General features: G+C 36.2%; 1 protein-coding gene across 1 annotated transcript in view; it reads left to right on the top strand.

The window, feature by feature from the left end:
• The first annotated feature begins 381 nt into the window (after positions 1-381).
• The window catches only part of LOC133325550 (uncharacterized), a 113,552-nt gene continuing 94,664 nt past the window's right edge, over positions 382-19,269 (top strand). Inside the window, exons 1-4 of the mRNA XM_061534289.1 lie at positions 382-473; positions 543-1,956; positions 2,083-2,235; positions 4,777-6,918. Coding sequence (XP_061390273.1) covers positions 382-473; positions 543-1,956; positions 2,083-2,235; positions 4,777-6,918 — 3,801 coding nt within the window. The remainder of the gene's footprint in view (positions 474-542; positions 1,957-2,082; positions 2,236-4,776; positions 6,919-19,269) is intronic.

A 19,269-nucleotide genomic window follows, 5' to 3' on the forward strand; every position in this document is an offset into this window, starting at 1 on the left:
TTGAAAAATATATTTTATTAAACATTTTTTTAATCCTTTCTTTATTCGAATATGTTTTAGTCCATGTCCTGTCCGCTACATTAAATACTTCTGTGTGTTCCAGTTTTTCCAACATAACCTCATTTTCCCCCCATCAGATTGACGTTGAGGGTTTTTAATCCCAATTTTATTTCTCATTTTCCTCTCTCTCTGTTTTCCCATTGCAGAATATTTTCATTTGTTTGCACACCAATATCAAAATGGCATCGATAACAGAAATGGCTTGCATTAAAATGCAATATTTGCATACTGCAGTGAACCAACATAGCAACAACAGCAACTCAAATTACAACAACAACTCAATCATCTGCGGCTGCTACACTTTCGCCCAAAACATCAACGATGAGACCGCCAATGCAGAAATCGGCATTGCAACAAAATGAGGCAAATCGTTTGCAACAGCATCAGCATATTGCAGCAACAGCAACACATAAGCATTTACAACAACAACACCAGCAACAAATATTACAACCACAATTAACAACAACAACAAATGGTAGCAGCTGTAGTAGTGGCAACAATAGCCTAACGACAGCAACAACCGGAACAACAAATCTCCTACTGACCCGCAACAAATGTTCAGAGGACAATCTTAATGACTTTGAGTCGCATCATCAGCAACAACTACTACACAATACCAACAATTTAATTACACCAACAGCAAGAACAATAAGACCAGGTGGTATACCCCCTCCTCCGCCACTGCGTAAATCGAAATTGGAGCAACGTGAACTCCTGGTGGAGAATCATTTGAATAACGCCTGTTTTGCTCAACCGCCACCTACACACGCGAATAACACCAACACAGCCACAGCGACATTGCCAGTCTTCTACAACGACTTCTATCAGCAGCAACAACAACACCAACAACGTCCATTAAGACCCACCACATTGTTGTGTACGACAACATCAGATGCAACAGCAACAACAAATGACAATTGTTCAGGTGTGAAATTACTTGATCTCATCAGCACTTCGCCACCCTCGCAGGACGAGTCAGGTGGGTCTTTGTTTAGGTCATCGGCAACAACAGCAGCAGCTATACAAGCTGTGAATAGCAACAGCCAGCCGAACAACTATATCAACAATAGTTGCCATCAACAGCAGCAACAACAACAACGCTATTCGTATGCCAGCCAGTATTCACGTTCCTCATCCAGTGACGATAGCAGCAGTCTAAGCCTTAATACCTCGACAACAACGGGAGGTGGCTGCCACTTGGGCGCAAATAGAACTACATCCCGACACAATACCTTTGATGATGCAGCGGAAAATTTCATTATAAATTTTCCAGCAGACACGATAGTCGAGTCAACAAAGGCCAACAACACCTCAACTAAAACTGGAAATACAACAGCAGCAACAACAACAACAAACCATAGCAGCAGTGAATTATATAACTATTGTCTGCCATTATCCGAAACTGAGCCGCTGCTAACGAACATTGAGGCGACGGTTAAGGACAAACAACGTTCCATATATTTGAACAAGAATAGTGCATCGTTGATTTTTACCAAAAAGGATTTATCGGCCACATATCATCCACAGCAACAACAGCCAAACTTTAAACTACAATCAAAAAGTCACAACAACAACAAAACCAATTATACGAGGAGACCATCTGCTCCAACTGCCTCATCCATATTCTCCTCCTCGACGTCCTCCTCCACCTCCACCCCCTCTTCGAACGGACAACAACATTCCACAAGCACTTTACGTTCCCTATCCGAGGAGAATTATCGTCGCAAACCGCCCACCAAGCATTTACCCGCCACATATCATCAACAGCATCGGCGTAGCTTACAGCTTAATTACAACAATAATCTAGTGACTACATCCACTTGTGGTCTGGTGGCCAATAATAATCATCAGCATCATTGTTGTGGTGGAGGGGCATCTACAGCGGCGGCAGCAGCCGTAACTTCGAACAACACGAACCTCAATAATTCCGCAGCAGTTTTACACAAAACTCATCATAATAATCACAATTATCCCCAACAACTGCCATCACAGCAACAACAAAATAAATTGCATACTCAGCAGCAACAACAACAACAACAACCGAAGTCTTCTGCCTACAATAATTCCAGTTCTTTAGCCAACAACACGGCAGCTGCAACACGCAAACAGTACGCGTACTCGTGGTACGCACCGGTTTATAGTGCACTCGAGGAGGAACTAGAACACGATTCTAGGGTAAGTAATTAAAGCAACAACAACAACAATAACGAGAGAAATAAATACGAACAACAACATCAATTTAATTTGGAGGAGTCTGCATAACAGATCGGAAAGGCTTCTTAATAGCAAAATTTCTTATTCATAGGAAAGCCAAAATTCTGCCGATCCTGCCATAGAAGAGCAGAAGATCTGGTCCCTTCGTAAAAAATTAGAAGGTCTTCTCCTTCATAAAAGATCAAAACTTCAGTTCCTTCATAGAAGAACAGCAGTTCTGCTCCCTCATAGAAGAGCAGAAGGTTCGATCTCTTTATAAGAGAGCAGAATGTTTGCTTTTTCTTTATAGTAGTAGGTCTGCTTCTTCATTGAAGGGCAGAAGGGGTGTTTTTCCCCCATAGAAGAGCCGAAGGTTTGCTCACTTCATGGAGGAACTGAAGGTCAGTTCCCTTCGTAGGAGTGCAGAAGGTCAGAACCCTTCATAGAAAGCAGAAGGTCTACTTCTTGTTCATAGAAGGACAGAAGGTCTGCTTCTTCTTCATAGAAGAACAGAAGTTCGCTTCTTCATAGAAGAGCTGAAAGTCAGCTCCCTTCGTAGAAGAGCTGAAGGTCAGGTCCCTTCATTGAGGAACTGATGGTCAGCTCTCTTTATAGAAAATCAGAAGTTCTGCTTCTTCATCTTAGAGCATAAGGTCTACTCCTTTTTTATACAAGGGCAGGGTCTTCTCCCTTCATAGAAGAGCTGAAGGTTTTTTTTACTAAAGGAACTGAAGTACTTATTCCTAGAAGAGCAGAAGAAGAAAATATCCTTGAAAATCCACGTCTTTAATACACTCTTGTAGTCCTTATGATCCTTGGAAAAAATATCTTTTAAAATACACTCCTGTAGTCCTTATGATCCTTTGAAAAAATATTCTGTAAAATCCACCCCTATATCTTTGAAAAAATATTCTTTTAAATACACGCCTATATCCTTGAAAGAATATTTTTTAAAACCCCTGCCTATATCCTTGAAAAAATATTCTTTAAAATCCACGTCTATATCCTTGAAAAAAAAAATCTATTAAATCTACGCTTAGTCCGAAGGTTTGCTCACTTCATGGAGGAATTGAAGGTCAGTTCCCTTCGTAGGAGTGCTGAAGGTCAGAGCCCTTCATAGAAGGACAGAAGGTCTGCTTCTTCTTCATAGAAGAACAGAAGTTCGCTTCCTAATAATCCTTAGAAGGAAAATATTCAGCTCTCTTTTAGAAAAAAATTCATGCCTTTCGTCCTGCTAGTCCTTGGAAAATATTTCATTTAAAATGTCTACGACCATGGCCCTGCTAGTCCTTTGAAAATATTGTTTAAAAATCCACGCTTTCGTCCTGCAAATCCTTGGAATATATTTTCTTTTAAAAATCCAGTCTTTGGGAAAATATTCTTTAAAACATCTACGCCTTTCGTTCTGCTAGTCCTTGACTAAATATTCTTTAAAACATCTACGCCTTTCGTCCTGCTAGTCCTTGACTAAATATTCTTTAAAACATCTACGCCTTTCGTCCTGCTAGTCCTTGACTAAATATTCTTTAAAAAAATCCACGCCTATGGTCCTGCTAGTCCTTGAACAAATATTCTTTAAAAAATCCACGCCTTTCGTCCGTCTAGTCATTGACTAAATATTCTTTAAAAAATTCACGCCTATGGTCCTGCTAGTCCTTGGAATATATTTTCTTTAAAAAATCCACGCCTATGGTCCTGCTAGTCCTTGAACAAATATTCTTTAAAAAATCCACGCCTATGGTCCTGCTAGTCCTTGAACAAATATTCTTTAAAAAATCCACGCTTTCGCCCTGCAAATCCTTGGAAAATATTTTCTTTAAAAATCCACGCTTTTCGTCCTTGGAAAATATTTTCTTCAAAAATCCACGCTTTTCGTCCTTGGAAAATATTTTCTTTAAAAATCCACACTTTTCGTCCTTAGAAAATATTTTCTTTAAAAATCCACGCTTTCGTCCTGCAAATCCTTGGAAAATATTTTCTTTAAAAAATCCAGCCTTTGGAAAAATATTCTTTCAAAAAAATATTCCACGCCTATGGTACTGCTAGTCCTTGAACAAATATTCTTCAAAAAATTCACCTGTCCTTGAATATTGTTATTTAATCCAAGCCTTTCGTCCTGCCGGCCCTTGAATCTTTTTTTTCTAAAAAACCGCGATTAAGGCCCTGCTAGTCCTTGAATATTTTCTTTAAAAAGCCACGTTTAAGGTCATGTTAGTCTTCGAAAAATATGTTTTAAAAAGTCCACGCCTTGGGTCCCTCTAATCTTTAGAAAAATATTATCGAAAATATCCACGATTATAGTTCTGATGGTCCTTGTAAAAACTTTTATTTGAAAATCCCCAAATCTAGTACTGAAAGTCCTTGAAAAAATATTATATTATTATTTGTTTTAATCCTTAAAATTCCACGCTTTTGGTTCTGATGATCCTTGGCGAAATAGTTTTTAAACTTCCACTTTTTAAAAAATCATAACAATTCTATGATCCCTCATTATATTCTCTTTTTTCTCCCTCTCTTTTCCAGGATTCCTCTCCAATTCACAATCTGGCCAACACAAAGAAACACCACCTTCATCCATACCACCACCACCATCATCATCAGCGTGCCAACGATCTCAATTCGTCAACACTGACAGCAGGCGGCGACACCCTCACCACAGACACAGAACGTGAAGCCCTCTTGGAGACCCGTAACAACATCAATATTCAGGCCCATTTAGGTGGACCGGCGGTGGTGGTGAATCACCTGAAACGTGATACCATAACCAAACAACTCAACCCCTCGAAGTTAGCTTTGCAGCACACGAAAAATACCTCCTCCCGGGGAGGTAGTTTGACGAACAGCGGCAAGGTCGTTGGTGGCGGTGGTGGTGTCAACGGCGGCGGAGATATTGCCTCCGTTGAAGGTTTTGCGGGTAGCGGTAATTATGATTTGGAGGGCCCTCATGCAGGCTCTTTGGGGCTTGCAGGGGGCCCACAGCCGAGGCGTATACGTTTTGGTAATTTCCTTAAGTCCCTGGTGGGATTGCGGCCTTCGGTGGCTACGAAGAATGCCAATGCAGGTGGGGAAACAACTACGGGGGGTCATAATGCTGCGAGTGGCGGTTGTGGTGGTGGTGGTGAGTCGGATACTGTGCAAATACCCTCCTCACCGGAAATCACAATCACACGTACCCCATCCGAACAAAATATGGTCGTTATGCGCGATCCTAGCGGCCGTGCCCAGGATTACAATGTGGTCTATAGCAGTCGGGAAAAGTTAGCCCAGTCCAATGGCGAACGGATAGTCCAGCCCGGTGGTGGTGGCGGAGGTGGTAGTACCTCATCGCTAAATGTTATGCAACAGAAGCTGTGGAACATTATGCGTCGGGAGGGTAGTGCAATAAGTCTACATCAGGAGAAATCCCAATCGATAGTTCATTATACGGGTCTGAGGAAGTGTGAGACGGTTATAGCTTTAACAAGGCAGGCCAGTTCGCCGTGTTCGCCAACAATGGCTGGGGGCGGTGGCGGGAATCAGATAGGCAACAGCCAATCGCAGCAACGGCTGCCACACACGGGTAGCGGCATTTTCAGTGCCAACGGGGTAGAACAAATACGTCCATTAAATCGACTGAGGAATAGTGTTTCCAGCATGAACAATACTTGCTCACGGTGTTCCAGTCTACTGTCACTGGCCGCCTCCAGTTCGCGATACTCGCTGAACAGTGCCACGGCCAATCCGCATCCATATCATCAGCATCAGCACTATTTGCATCCACAGCAGTCGCAACAGCACTCCCATCAGCAGCTGCAGTATCCTCTCCAGCAAATAGCGACCACTCACTTTACCCAATACCACCAGCAACCCAATCCTAGTAATAATCTAAGCAGTAGTAATCTAAGTAGTAGTACCTATAGTCAGCAGCAGCCGCAGCAGCAGCATAGCCGCAATGGTTCCCTAGATGCCGGTGGCGGTCTTCACTTTGCCGTTAAACGCAATAACCGCAACTCATCATCGTCGAACAATTCGGGCGGCTCGCAACGCAACTCCAGCTGCAGTGCAACGGCAAGTCGAACACCATCGCTAACCTCACCCACCACCATAACAACCACGACCGCAACTACCGCTTCCACTCTAAAGCTAACACCGCCACCCACCGAAACATCACTGCTGACACCACCAGCTACGGCCTCATATCTGGGCCTACACTCACCATTCTTTGCATCCAGTAGTGGCCAGGAGGGCCAACACACCGATGTGGTGGACGGCCAGACACGGCGTGATAAAGCCGAGGAGTTGACATTCTTTCCCATGGAAAAGACAACATCCTCACATCTTAAAATGCCAAATGTGAAACAAGAAACAGAAGAGAAGAACCACATTTCGATGGCTGCCGCCGGTCCTGGCCCTGGGGGAATGGTGGTGATTGATGGTCTTCCCAGCACCTGCACAGAGTCGCATGGTAACGTGACTTCATCATCGGCAAATGCTGTGGGTGGGGAATCTTCAAAAACAACAACAACGGATCTGATCCAACCTGACATCATTGCATCCTCAACATCATCATTGGCTGTGGCAATTCGTCCCTTTGAACTGTTCACCTGTAAGCTATGTCTTATCGAAGTCGAAGATGCCAGCAATTCGACGGTGTTGCATCAATGCGGTTGCCAGTTTTGTACAGAGGTAAGTCTGTCCGACAATCAGTCTCTTTTTTACATAGCATATTTCTTGGGTAGCATGATGGCGGTGGCGAAGTACACAAGCCAACTTTATTGTTGATCCTGGCATTTCTCCTGTTTCTTTGACTGCCTCTCTACCAGGATTTTATTTACCCAAGCAGTTCGGTTGGAAATATTCCACATTTTTCTGTTTGTTTTTATATTTGGTGGGTTTCTGCTTCGTCTTCTTCGTTTTTGGCGAAACACAAACATATGTCCGCACATAAATTCAATTTGACGTGGTTTGCAAACAGCATTTTGAGGTGGGGTGGGGTACGGGGATTTATTTAATTTCATTTGGTTTGGATTTCGTTTAAAGGTAATTTGTAATTGAATTTAAGTTTTCATAAATCATGGAGCGGAAAGAAAGGGAATTTATAACAATACAAGGATAAGTTGATCAAGTATCCTTGAAATCATTCAATATGGCTTAAAACAATAAAAATTTTTGAATGGCCTATTCAAACAATTATTATTTTAAGAAATCTCCCAAAGATATGCTCTAAAAAGTAATTTTAACAAATTTATGCCAAAAGATATGGATTTAGAAATGCTTGTTTAAAAAAATCACGACCATACGTCCTCCTTCAGTAAAATATGTCATCAAAATAATGTAATCAACATCCACGCCTCAAAACATGCTGAAAAAATATTTTTTATAAAATTGACGCCTGTAATCATGCCAGCAAATAATTTTGAAAAAAATCTTCACCTAAAAATATGTCATGACAATAATCCACGCCTCAAAACATTGTAGGAAATTAATTATTTAAAAGATATACGCCTCAAAACAGTGTGGGAAATTAATTATTTAAAAGATCCACGCCTCAAAACATTCTGGGAAAATAATTTTTTAAAAGATCCACGCCTCAAAACATTCTGGGAAAATAATTTTTTTAAAGATCCACGCCCCAAAACATTCTGGGGAATTAATTATTTAAAAGATCCACGCCTCAAAACATTCTGGGAAAATAATTTTTTAAAAGAACCACGCCTCAAAACACTCTGGTAAAATAATTTTTAAAGTATCCACGCCTTTAAATAGGCCTTGAAAATAATCCACGCCTTAGAATAGGCCATGAAAATAATCCACGCCTTAAAATAGGCCATGAAAATAATCCACGCCTTAGAATAGGCCATGAAAATAATCCACGCCTTAGAATAGGCCATGAAAATAATCCACGCCTTAGAATAGGCATTGAAAATAATCCACGCCTAAAAATAGGCCATCAAAATAATCCACACCCAAAAATATGCCATGACAATAATAAAAATAGGCCTTGAAAATAATCCACGCCTTAGAATAGGCCATGAAAATAATCCACGCCTAAAAATAGGCCATGAAAATAAGCCACGCCTAAAAATAGGCCATGAACATAATCCAGGACTAAAACTAGGCCATAAAAATTATCCATGCCTTAAAATAGGCCATAAAAATAATTTACGCCTAAAACAGGCCATGAAAATAATCCACATATATACCATATATGTGGTATATACCATAAATACCATAAAAATACTTTGTGTAAAATCCACTCTTCTAAACATTAAATTTGAAATTAAAAAAAACTTCCACCAACACCTATAAATGTGTCTTGAGAAATGCCTAATTTAAAAAAAAAAAAAAAATCACAGCTAAGGATATGCCTTGAAAAGTAATTAAAAAAATACTCCTCAACGTATGCCTTGAAAAATAATTTTTAAAAAATTCATTCCTCAACATATGCCTTATTTTACAAAATCCACGCCTAATTATATGCTATGAAAACTAATTTAATACAAATCCATCCCTAATGATATCCTATGAAAACGTCAATAGATATGCCTTGAAAAGCCATTTTAAAAATATCCCCGTCTATAGAAGTATTTAGTAAAAATATTAAAAAAATCCGCGCCTTTAAGCTTTGAAAAATATTTTTTCTTAAGTCCACGCCATAGATAGTCATTGAAAATAATTAAAAAAAAAAATAACACTTTTTGATGCGCCTAGCAAAAATAATTAAAAAATCCCTCGCCTTTATATGCGCCTTACAAAAATAATAAAAAAAATCCACGCCTTTGAATATGCCATGAAAAATATTTGTCCTTAAATCCACGCCTTTAAATAAGCGTTAAACATTTTTTTCTAAATCCAAACCATAGATAGTCGTGGGAAAATCATTTTAAAAAATCCACGCCTTTAGATAGTTATTGAAAATTATTATTATTATTATTTTTTTTTTTTTTTTTTGAAAAATCCACGCCTTTAAATATGTCTTAAAAAATGTTCCTTACAAAATCCACGCCTATAGATAATCGTTGAAAAGTATTTATAAAAACAAGCCTATAGATAGTTGTTAAGAACTAATTAAAAAAATCCATGCCTACAAATATGCTTTGAAAAATAATTTTTAATAAATCTGCGCCTATAGATATGCTATGAAAAATGATTTTAATAAATCCGTGTCTATAGATATGCCGAGAAAAAAATATTAAAATAATTTACTTCAAAAAAAAAAAAAAAATTAAAAAACCACGCCTATAGATATGCATTATAAATATATATTTTTTTAAATCTTCGCATATAAACATGCATTCTAAAATAATTTTTAAAAAATCGATGCTGTAGATATGCCTTCAAAAAATATTTTTTAATAAACCCGCGCCAATAGATATGTCTTCAAAAATATTTTTTTTTAAAAACCACGCCTATATATATGTTTTGAAAAAGTATTTTTAAAAAATCCACACCTACAGAATGCATTGAAAGATATTTTTTCTAAAATCTATTCGATTCTTAAAAAATCCACGCCAATAGATCATCATTGAAACATAATTTGTAAAACAAACCACTCATATAGATATGATTTTTAAGAAATCCACGCCCATAAATATGCCTTCAGCTTTCACATTAAAGTATACGTATGTGTTTTGTCCCCCACACAATAACAGCAACAATTAACCCGAGCTGTGCCAGCGTGACCATATGGTCACACTCATAAGACGTTCCATAAATCATGTTAAAAAAACCTGTGCCCGAGCAGTGCTGGTGTGAACATATAGTCAAATCCTAAAAACTGATCCTGGCGATTATGCTGAAAAGAAAAAGGGATGCAAATCAAATTTTTTTATTCAGTGACCCACAATCGAGAGTCGCTGAAAGTTTCGCCCCAAAATTCGAAAAAATAATTACAGCACTATACGGGTTAATACGGCTTTGTAGTTTTGGCCAAATACAAACACACACACTCACACACACCTTATACACATATGAAAGAAATACACCACTGAAATTGGTGACAATTTTGCACAGATATGTCAGTTTTAAACAGCTTTGCAAATAAAGCTTTCATACAACCGACACACATGAAGAGAAAATCGGGAGGATGAAAGATGGAGACAGCAGGAAATGGTAGAAGAATAACTAGTGCATAACTTTTGTGTATTTCCAGCTACTCCTAAATAAAAGTGAACAATAATAACACAACAACAAATCCAACCATACATCCATCCATCAGAGACTCACTCACTTCACTCAGATATCCTTCAGTGTGATGTGGTTTTGCTATCATGGCAATTTCCACTTCAGAAAACTCCAGTTGGCACTGCTCAGCACTGCTGATGATAGCAGCAGGAGGCACCAAAAATGCTGACTGACAATTTACAAAAATGATGACAATGACAAAGACGGGATGAGATGAGGACAACATTGAGGATTGTGTTGTTATTTTAACAAAACTAGACACGTTCAAAAATCTAACTCATATCAGTGGATTTGTGACCCAACAACAATACAATGCACCTTCCTTTCATAAACCCTGGATTTCTGGGTTAAAATGTTACGAAGGAGGAGGAGGAGTAGCAGCACTAAATTGTTCCTTGCTGACTGGCTGGTTAGATGAACATCGATCCATGACATTTGTTTTGTTAGGTTATTTAGTCACTTGAATGTGTGACTGTCGAAGTGACTGGCCAAAAGACTGTGTCGACGACTGCTGACGTAGGGTTATTGTTTGGTTTCAATAATGATTTTACCACACAATTGTCAGCTGCTGCTGCTGAGGCTGATGATGGTGGTAGTGGTGGCCGTTGAAGTGAATAATGACAGCTGCAGCCATAAACAAACCAGGGAATTGTACACTCAGGAAGACTTTTAAGCGACAGATAGACATATCGACTACGTGTCACATTTAACTATTTGACTAAAAGGAACATAAATGAAATCAATCCTCCTTGGTAGTTAAGAGCAAACTTTAGGTACTTTAAAGCAGAAGGTGGATTATAAATATACAAATATGCCTTAAAAATAATTTTTAAAAAATCCTTACTTATCTGACTTGTTACAGAACGGTTGTTCCATAAGCCGAGCTTAAAAAAGATTTCCAAGCGCTTCGGTCTTGTGCGCATCTCCTCCAATTTAAAAGACCACTTTCCAAGATGTTGTTTTCTACTTGGTCTTTCCATCTAATTCGTGGCCTTCCCCTTCTACGGGAACCATCAGTAGGCTCGTTTTTATATGCATTTTGAGCTGGGGCATTCCCATTCATTCGCACAACATGGCCTAGCCAGCGTAGTCGCTGCAGCTCAATACGACTGACTATGTCGATGTCCGCGTATAAGCTGTTGAGCTCGTGGTTCATCCAACGCCGATATTCACCGCCGACGCAGATCGTCCCGTAGATCTTTCGGAGAATTTTTCTTTCAAACACCCCAAAAGCTGCCTCATGTGCTTGCGCAAGCACCCATGCTTCAGATCCATATAACAGCACGGATAGTATCAGCGTCTTGTAAAGTGTGAGTTTGGTCTTGCGGGAGGTGGCCTTGTTTATAAACTGCTTACTTAGACCTTAGTAACATCTGTTGGCCATCACAATCCTTCTCCGAATTTCAAAACGGATGTCATTCGTTTTATTTATGGCAGTAACAAGGTATATAAGATCTTCAACTACCTCGAGGCTGTAGTTCTCAAGTTCCACAGTTGGTCCGAGTCTACAGGACGTCTTGCGCGTTGATACCATCAGCTTGGTCTTCTCGAACCACTTTGCGGGAATCCTTCTCAATTTGTTCAAAAGTGGCTGTTACCGCTCTCAGTGTTCGACCCATTATCGGTGTAGGCGAGTAACATGTGTTGTTTGGTGTACAGAGTGCCATTTCTGTTCACCTTTGCGTCTCGTATGACCTTTTCCAGCTGGATATTAAAAAGATCACACAACAAACTGTCACCTTGTCTGAATTCTCGTTCGGTATTGAAGGGCTTCGATAGGTCCTTTCCTGTCCTTTAACTGCTACCTTATGCCACTTAAAGTTATTCTGCATATCCGTTTTATTTTTTGCAGGAATGCCGAAAGTAGACATGGCTTTAAACACATCTGAACGGGTGGGGCTGTCGAATGCGGATTTATGGTCGACGAATATGTGGTATGTGTCGATGTGTTTTTCGTGGGTTTTTTCCAGGATTTGGCGCGGGGTGAAAATCTGGTCAATGGTGGATTTGCCAGGTCTGAAGCCGCATTGGTATGGTCTGATGGGCGATGGGAAGAAGGCCATTCATCTATAGTTGGCACATATCGTTTTGTCTCCTTTTTTGTGCACGGGACACAGGATGCTGAGGTTTCAATCATTGGTCATGCATTCCTCTAGTCAAATAGTACTAATCAGCCGGTGCATGCTCTTGACCAGCATCTGACCACCAGTCTTGAATAGTTCTGCTGGTAACCCATCGGCTTCTTCTGCTTTATTGTTCTTGTGCCGATTAATTGCTTTTATGACTTCATCTTGGCTAGGTGGTATACACTCTATACCATCATCTGTTATTAGTTCTGGGGTATCTTCTTCACCGCCACTATTTGATACCAGAAGCTTTTCAAAATGCTCCTTGCAGATCCTTAACATGCTGTCTGTATCTGTCACCAGGTTTCCTTCTTCATCTCTACAGAAGGATGTGCCTGCACCAAAACCTTCGGTTTGGTGTTTTACTCGTTGGTAAAATTTCCCGACTTCATTCTGACTCCTTTACATCTCGATTTGCTCACGCTTACGTTTCTTGCTCTTTCTTCTTTTTTCTGAAAACACGTTTCTCCTCTCCCCTTTTCTCCCGGTAGTTCTCCATCACGTTGCGTGTTGTTACTGTCTGCAGGGTTGCCCTATACGCTGCGTTTTTCACATCAGTAGCATTACGACACTCCTGATCGTACCATGGGTTTCTTGGTGGTAGTTTTTGGTACCCAAGTGTTGCTTTTGCTGCAGTTAGTAGGGAGTGGGCAATTCTTTGCCATTGTGCATCTATACTACTATCGGGACGAGAAGTGCTTTCGTCAAGCAGGTGGGTAAGTTTGCTCCTCGGATCGATCGAACGTGCCTTCACAATATGATCGAATGAATGCCTTCACAATATGATCAATTTGATTTCTCGTTGCTTGATCAGGAGAAATCCAGGTGGCTTTGGTGTGGCTACCATGCCGTTGTCGGAAGTGAAGGCTGAATTTTCCGACGGTGGCCAAAAATATTTTCCCTTCCAATTTTTGCGGAAAAATCTCCTAGAAGAATGTTAATGGCCAGGGCAGCGAGCATATGCTCATGTATCGTTTCATGGCAGCGTAAGTGTCTAATCGTCTAAATTACTTACGCCTGTCGCTTTCCATCGCATTTTCTGTAAGGCAATAATATCGGCTTTTTAAAAAATCCACGCCTATAGATATGCCCTTGAAGACAATTTTTTTAAAAATCCACGCCTATAGATATGCCTCGAAAAACAATTTTTTTAAAAATACACGCCTATAGATATGCCTCGAAAAACAATTTTTTTAAAAATCCACGCCTATAGATATGCCTCGAAAAACAATTTTTTTTTTAAATCCACGCCTATAGATATGCCTTGAAGAATAATTTTTAAAAAATCCACGCCTATTGGAAGTTTCTGAAAAATAATTTTTAAAAAATCCACGCCTATGGGAAGTTTCTGAAAAAAATAATTTTTAAAAAATCCAAGCCTATGGGAAGTTTCTGAAAAATAATTTTTAAAAAATCCACGCCTATCAGTAGTTTATGAAAAATAATGTTTAAAAAATCCACACCATTGGGAAGTTTCTGAAAATTTATTAATTTATTTTTATCTTATTTCAATATTGATTTTTAAAAAATAAAGAATGGGAAGTTTTTCCATTGATATGCGAAAAATTTAATATATAATAAAACATATCGAAAATGTGCTTTCAAAATAGGGTTTTGGTTTGAAACCATTCAAGTGTTAAAATAAAAAAATGGAATTTATTTTTAACAAGCATTTATTGTGAATGAGCTGAAAATAACTATGACATGGAAACAGCAACAACAACACAATATATAATATATGCAGCAATATTTGTTGCCTAAAAGTATGCCATATTCGAAAAACTATTTGTAGAATATTGCATGCCTTTGTCAAGTTTTCTTATTCGATGTGTGGAGAAGTTTTTTACTATACACATTCTCCCATATATAATAATACCTGCATAAATATTTTATATTGTTTCTCACAATGATGAATAGAAGCAGAAAAATAGCCCTAAACCTTGAAAAAAAAATAAATAGTTTTGCTTGTTGTTGTTGCTGCTGTGAACAATTATGCTAAAACGACCATAAGACTAAAAGTATGCAATAGAAAATTGTTTTTGTTTATATTGAGGAGAATAGTTTTAGTATTCATACACACATACACCAAGAGATTAGATGGTTTTCCTTTACAGTCATCGATAGTTTTTCAAGCAACTGGTCGAAGAGAATACAGTCAAACACGATTAAAACGAACATCATTTCTCACACATATCTTACTTACTTAGCTGGCTTATGGCAGAACTTTCGTTCCATAAGCCGAGCTTAGAAAAGATTTCCAGGCGTGTCGGTCTTTTGCGCAGTTTTTCCAATTTGAAAGACCATTTTCGGCGATGTTGTCTTCGACTTGATCTTTCCAACGTATTTTTGGCCCTCGTCTCACACATATCTATTTGAATTTAATCATTGAATAGAATTTAATCATTGAATAGTGTACTTCATTCTCTCTCTCAAAAAAAAAAACTTGACAACAATAAAAATATTTTTTTTTTTTTTTTTTGACAAAACAATTTACTATGTATTTCAAACAATATCTTTTTTGTGAATTTATTTCAATTTTCTTTACTCTGTATATATTAAATAACTTTTCAAGTCTGCAATTAAAATGGGAAATTTATTGCCTAAATGTAGACAATGCATTTTATTTTTATTTAATTTCACACAACTACTCAAGGACAGTTGTTGGTTGGAATGTATATATATATATATATATATATATATATATATATATATATATATATATATATATATATATATATGTAAAAGTATGCTATGTTTTTGTGGTGCAAAATAAAATCAAGTTTATTTTTTAGGAGAACATTTGGTCTTGAATAAATAATACAATCCTTGGCAAATAATTAAAAAAATCCACGCATATGGAAAGTCCTTGAGAAATAATATCTAAAACTCAACGCCTATAGATATGCTTTGAAAAATACTTTTTAAAAAATCCACGCCTATGTGGATCCAGGCATATGGAAAGTCCTTGAGAAATAATATCTAAAACTCAACGCCTATAGATATGCTTTGAAAAATACTTTTTAAAAAATCCACGCCTATGTTTATGCTTTGAAAAATATTTTTTTGAAAAATCCACGCCTATATTTATGCTTTGAAACATACTTTTTAAAAATCCATGCCAATATTTATGATTTGAAAAATACTTTTTAAAAAATCCACGCCTATGTTTATGCTTTGAAAAATATTTTTTTGAAAAATCCACGCCTATATTTATGCTTTGAAACATACTTTTTAAAAATCCATGCCAATATTTATGATTTGAAAAATACTTTTTAAAAAATCCACGCCTATGTTTATGCTTTGAAAAATATTTTTTTGAAAAATCCACGCCTATATTTATGCTTTGAAACATACTTTTTAAAAATCCATGCCAATATTTATGATTTGAAAAATACTTTTTAAAAAATCCACGCCTATAGATATTCTTTGAAAAATACTTTTTAAAAAATCCACGCCTATAGATATGCTTTGAAAAATACTTTTTGAAAAACCCACGCCTATAGATATGCTTTGAAAAATACTTTTTAAAAAATCCACGCCTATAGATATGCTTTGAAAAATACTTTTTAAAAATCCACGCCTATAGATATGCTTTGAAAAATACTTTTTGAAAAATCCACGCCTATAGATATGCTTTGAAAAAAACTTTTTAAAAAATCCACGCCTTCATCTATGCTTTGAAAAAAAACTTTTTAAAAATCCACGCCTATGGATATGCTTTGAAAAAAAAATTTTAAAAATCCACGCCTATATTTATGCTTTGAAAAAAAATTTTAAAAAATCCACGCCTATATTTATGCTTTGAAAAATACTTTTTAAAAAATCCACGCCTATATTTATGCTTTGAAAAATATCTTTTTGAAATCTACTCCTATTAGAAGTTTTCGACAAATACTTTTTAAAAAATATGTCTTTAAAAACATTTTTAAAAATTCCATCCCTAAGCATATGCCTTTAAGAACATGTTTAAAAAATCCACGCCTAAACATATGCCATTAAAAACGTGTTTAAAAAATTCACGCCTAAACATATGCCTTTAAAAACATGTTTAAAAAATGCACCTAAAAAAAGGTCAAGCAAAATTGGTTTTTCAAATTTCCTTTCTCCCTTTTTAAACCCAAATGGACTATCCAAATTAACAATAATGAAAATTATGTAAATTATAATTTTCAACTAGCATATGTTTTGTGTGTGTGAGTGTGTCTATGGCTGTGTGAGAATAAAACACGACATTCATTGTGTAATATCTTCAAATGCTAAGCTGTTTTTATGTTATGTTTTTTTTTTCTTCTTTATAGTTTTGCATATTTTTACGCGCTGTCTTAAGAAATCAGCCACGACATGACATACTTTTAGGATTAGCACACAATCTGTTCGGTTAGATGGTTGACTGGTTTGTTAGTTACTTTTCAACTTCCTCCCGCTTACAGCTTCCACTTCCTCTCTCTGTGTCCTTTTCTTCTTCTTCTCCAAATGTATGCATATTATGTACTTCAAGGAGAGAGAAAGGAAAGTAAAATGTCTTTATTAGGACACTTAGCATTTTGTTTCCATTTCTTCTTCGCCCTTTGATTAGCTTACTCCTCCTCCTCTTCTATTTTGGCATTTTCTATGCAATTTTGAAGTAATGTCAGTTGTAGTGGTGACGCTGTTGTTCTTGGTGGGTGTTCTAAGAAAGGACAGCTAGTTTGATGGTTAAAGCAATGCGCTGTTTTACATAGTCAAGTGTCATAATGTTCTTGGCAATGATGTTTACACTGAAAATATACTCATTCATCGCGGTATAGAATACAAAGGATGCAAGTCGAAGTATTTCTAGTGTTTGCCTGAATGGGTGGAAGTACATATTTTATGTCTTCTAAGAAATATGTGAAGCGGGGAATTTATGGAATTGCAATGTAACATGAGTGGTAATATGTTTGCATTTGTATAATGAAATGAACAAATCTCCTGAGGGTTTTAGATTAAAAAAAAACTGTCAAATAATGGAAGTTTCTTTATAACATATCAGAGTGGCAAACTAGATTTTTTTGGAAATATATGCTTGGATGTTTTAAATGCTGGTTTTTGAGTCTTTCTTTGGTTATGACTTTTTTTAGTCATTTTTCAAGCTCTTCCCATAGGCGTAGATTTTTATGGCATATTTATTGAAGCAGATTATTTTCAAGGCATATTTATAGGCGTGGATTTTATAAAAAATATTTTCAAAACATATTTATGGGCGTGGATTTTATAAAAACTATTTTCAAGGCATATTTATAGGCGTGGATTTTTTAAAAATTATTTTCAACGCATATTTATAGGCGTGGATTTTTTAAAAATTATTTTCAACGCATATTTATAGGCGTGGATTTTTTAAAAATTATTATATTTATAGGCGTGGATTTTTTAAAAATTATTTTCAACGCATATTTATAGGCGTGGATTTTTTAAAAATTATTATATTTATAGGCGTGGATTTTTTAAAAATTATTTTCAACGCATATTTATAGGCGTGGATTTTTTAAAAATTATTTTCAACGCATATTTATAGGCGTGGATTTTTTAAAAATTATTTTCAACGCATATTTATAGGCGTGGATTTTTTAAAAATTATTTTCAACGCATATTTATAGGCGTGGATTTTTTAAAAATTATTTTCAACGCATATTTATAGGCGTGGATTTTTTAAAAATTATTTTCAACGCATATTTATAGGCGTGGATTTTTTAAAAATTATTTTCAACGCATATTTATAGGCGTGGATTTTTTAAAAATTATTTTCAACGCATATTTATAGGCGTGGATTTTTTAAAAATTATTTTCAAGGCATATTTATAGGCGTGGATTTAAAAATTATTTTTAAAGCATATTTATAGGCCTGGATTTTTTAAATTATTTTCAAAGCATATTTATAATCGTGGATTTTTTTAAATTATTTTCATGGCATATTTATAGGCGTGGATTTTTTAAAAATTATTTTGAACGCATATTTATAGGCGTGGATTTTTTAAAAATTATATTGAACGCATATTTATAGGCGTGGATTTTTTAACAATTATTTTCAAGGCATATCTATAGGCATGGATTTTTACAAATTATTTTCAACGCATATTTATAGGCGTGGATTTTTTTAAATTATTTTCAAGGCATATTTATAGGCGTGGGTTTTTTTTTAATTATTTTCAACGCATATTTATAGATGTAGATTTTTTTAAAATTATTTTCAGCACATATTTATAGACGTGGATTTTTTTAAATTATTTTAAGGCATATTTATAGGCGTGGATATTTTTTAAATTATTTTCAACACATATTTATAGACGTGGATTTTTTAAAAATTATTTTCAGCACATATTTATAGACGTGAATTTTTTTAAATTATTTAAAGGCATATTGATATGCGTGGATTTTTTTTTTAAATTATTTTCAACGCATATTTATAGATGTGGATTTTTTTAAAATTATTTTCAACACATATTTATAGACGTGGATTTTTTTTAACTTTTTTTCAAGGCATATTTATAGGCGTGGATTTTTTAAAAATTATTTTCAACGCATATTTATAGGCGTAGATTTTTTAAAAATTATTTTCAACGCATATTTATAGGCGTGGAGTTTTTAAAAATTATTTTCAACGCATATTTATAGGCGTGGATTTTTTAAAAAATTATTTTTATTTATAGGCGTGGATTTTTTAAAAATTATTTTCAACGCATATTTATAGGCGTGGATTTTTTAAAAATTA

The sequence above is a fragment of the Musca vetustissima genome, unplaced genomic scaffold (genome assembly GCF_032173495.1).
Source record: "Musca vetustissima isolate MV318-11 ecotype Yass unplaced genomic scaffold, APGP_CSIRO_Mvet_v1 utg37601, whole genome shotgun sequence".
In the NCBI taxonomy this organism is placed as follows: Eukaryota; Metazoa; Arthropoda; class Insecta; order Diptera; family Muscidae; genus Musca; species Musca vetustissima.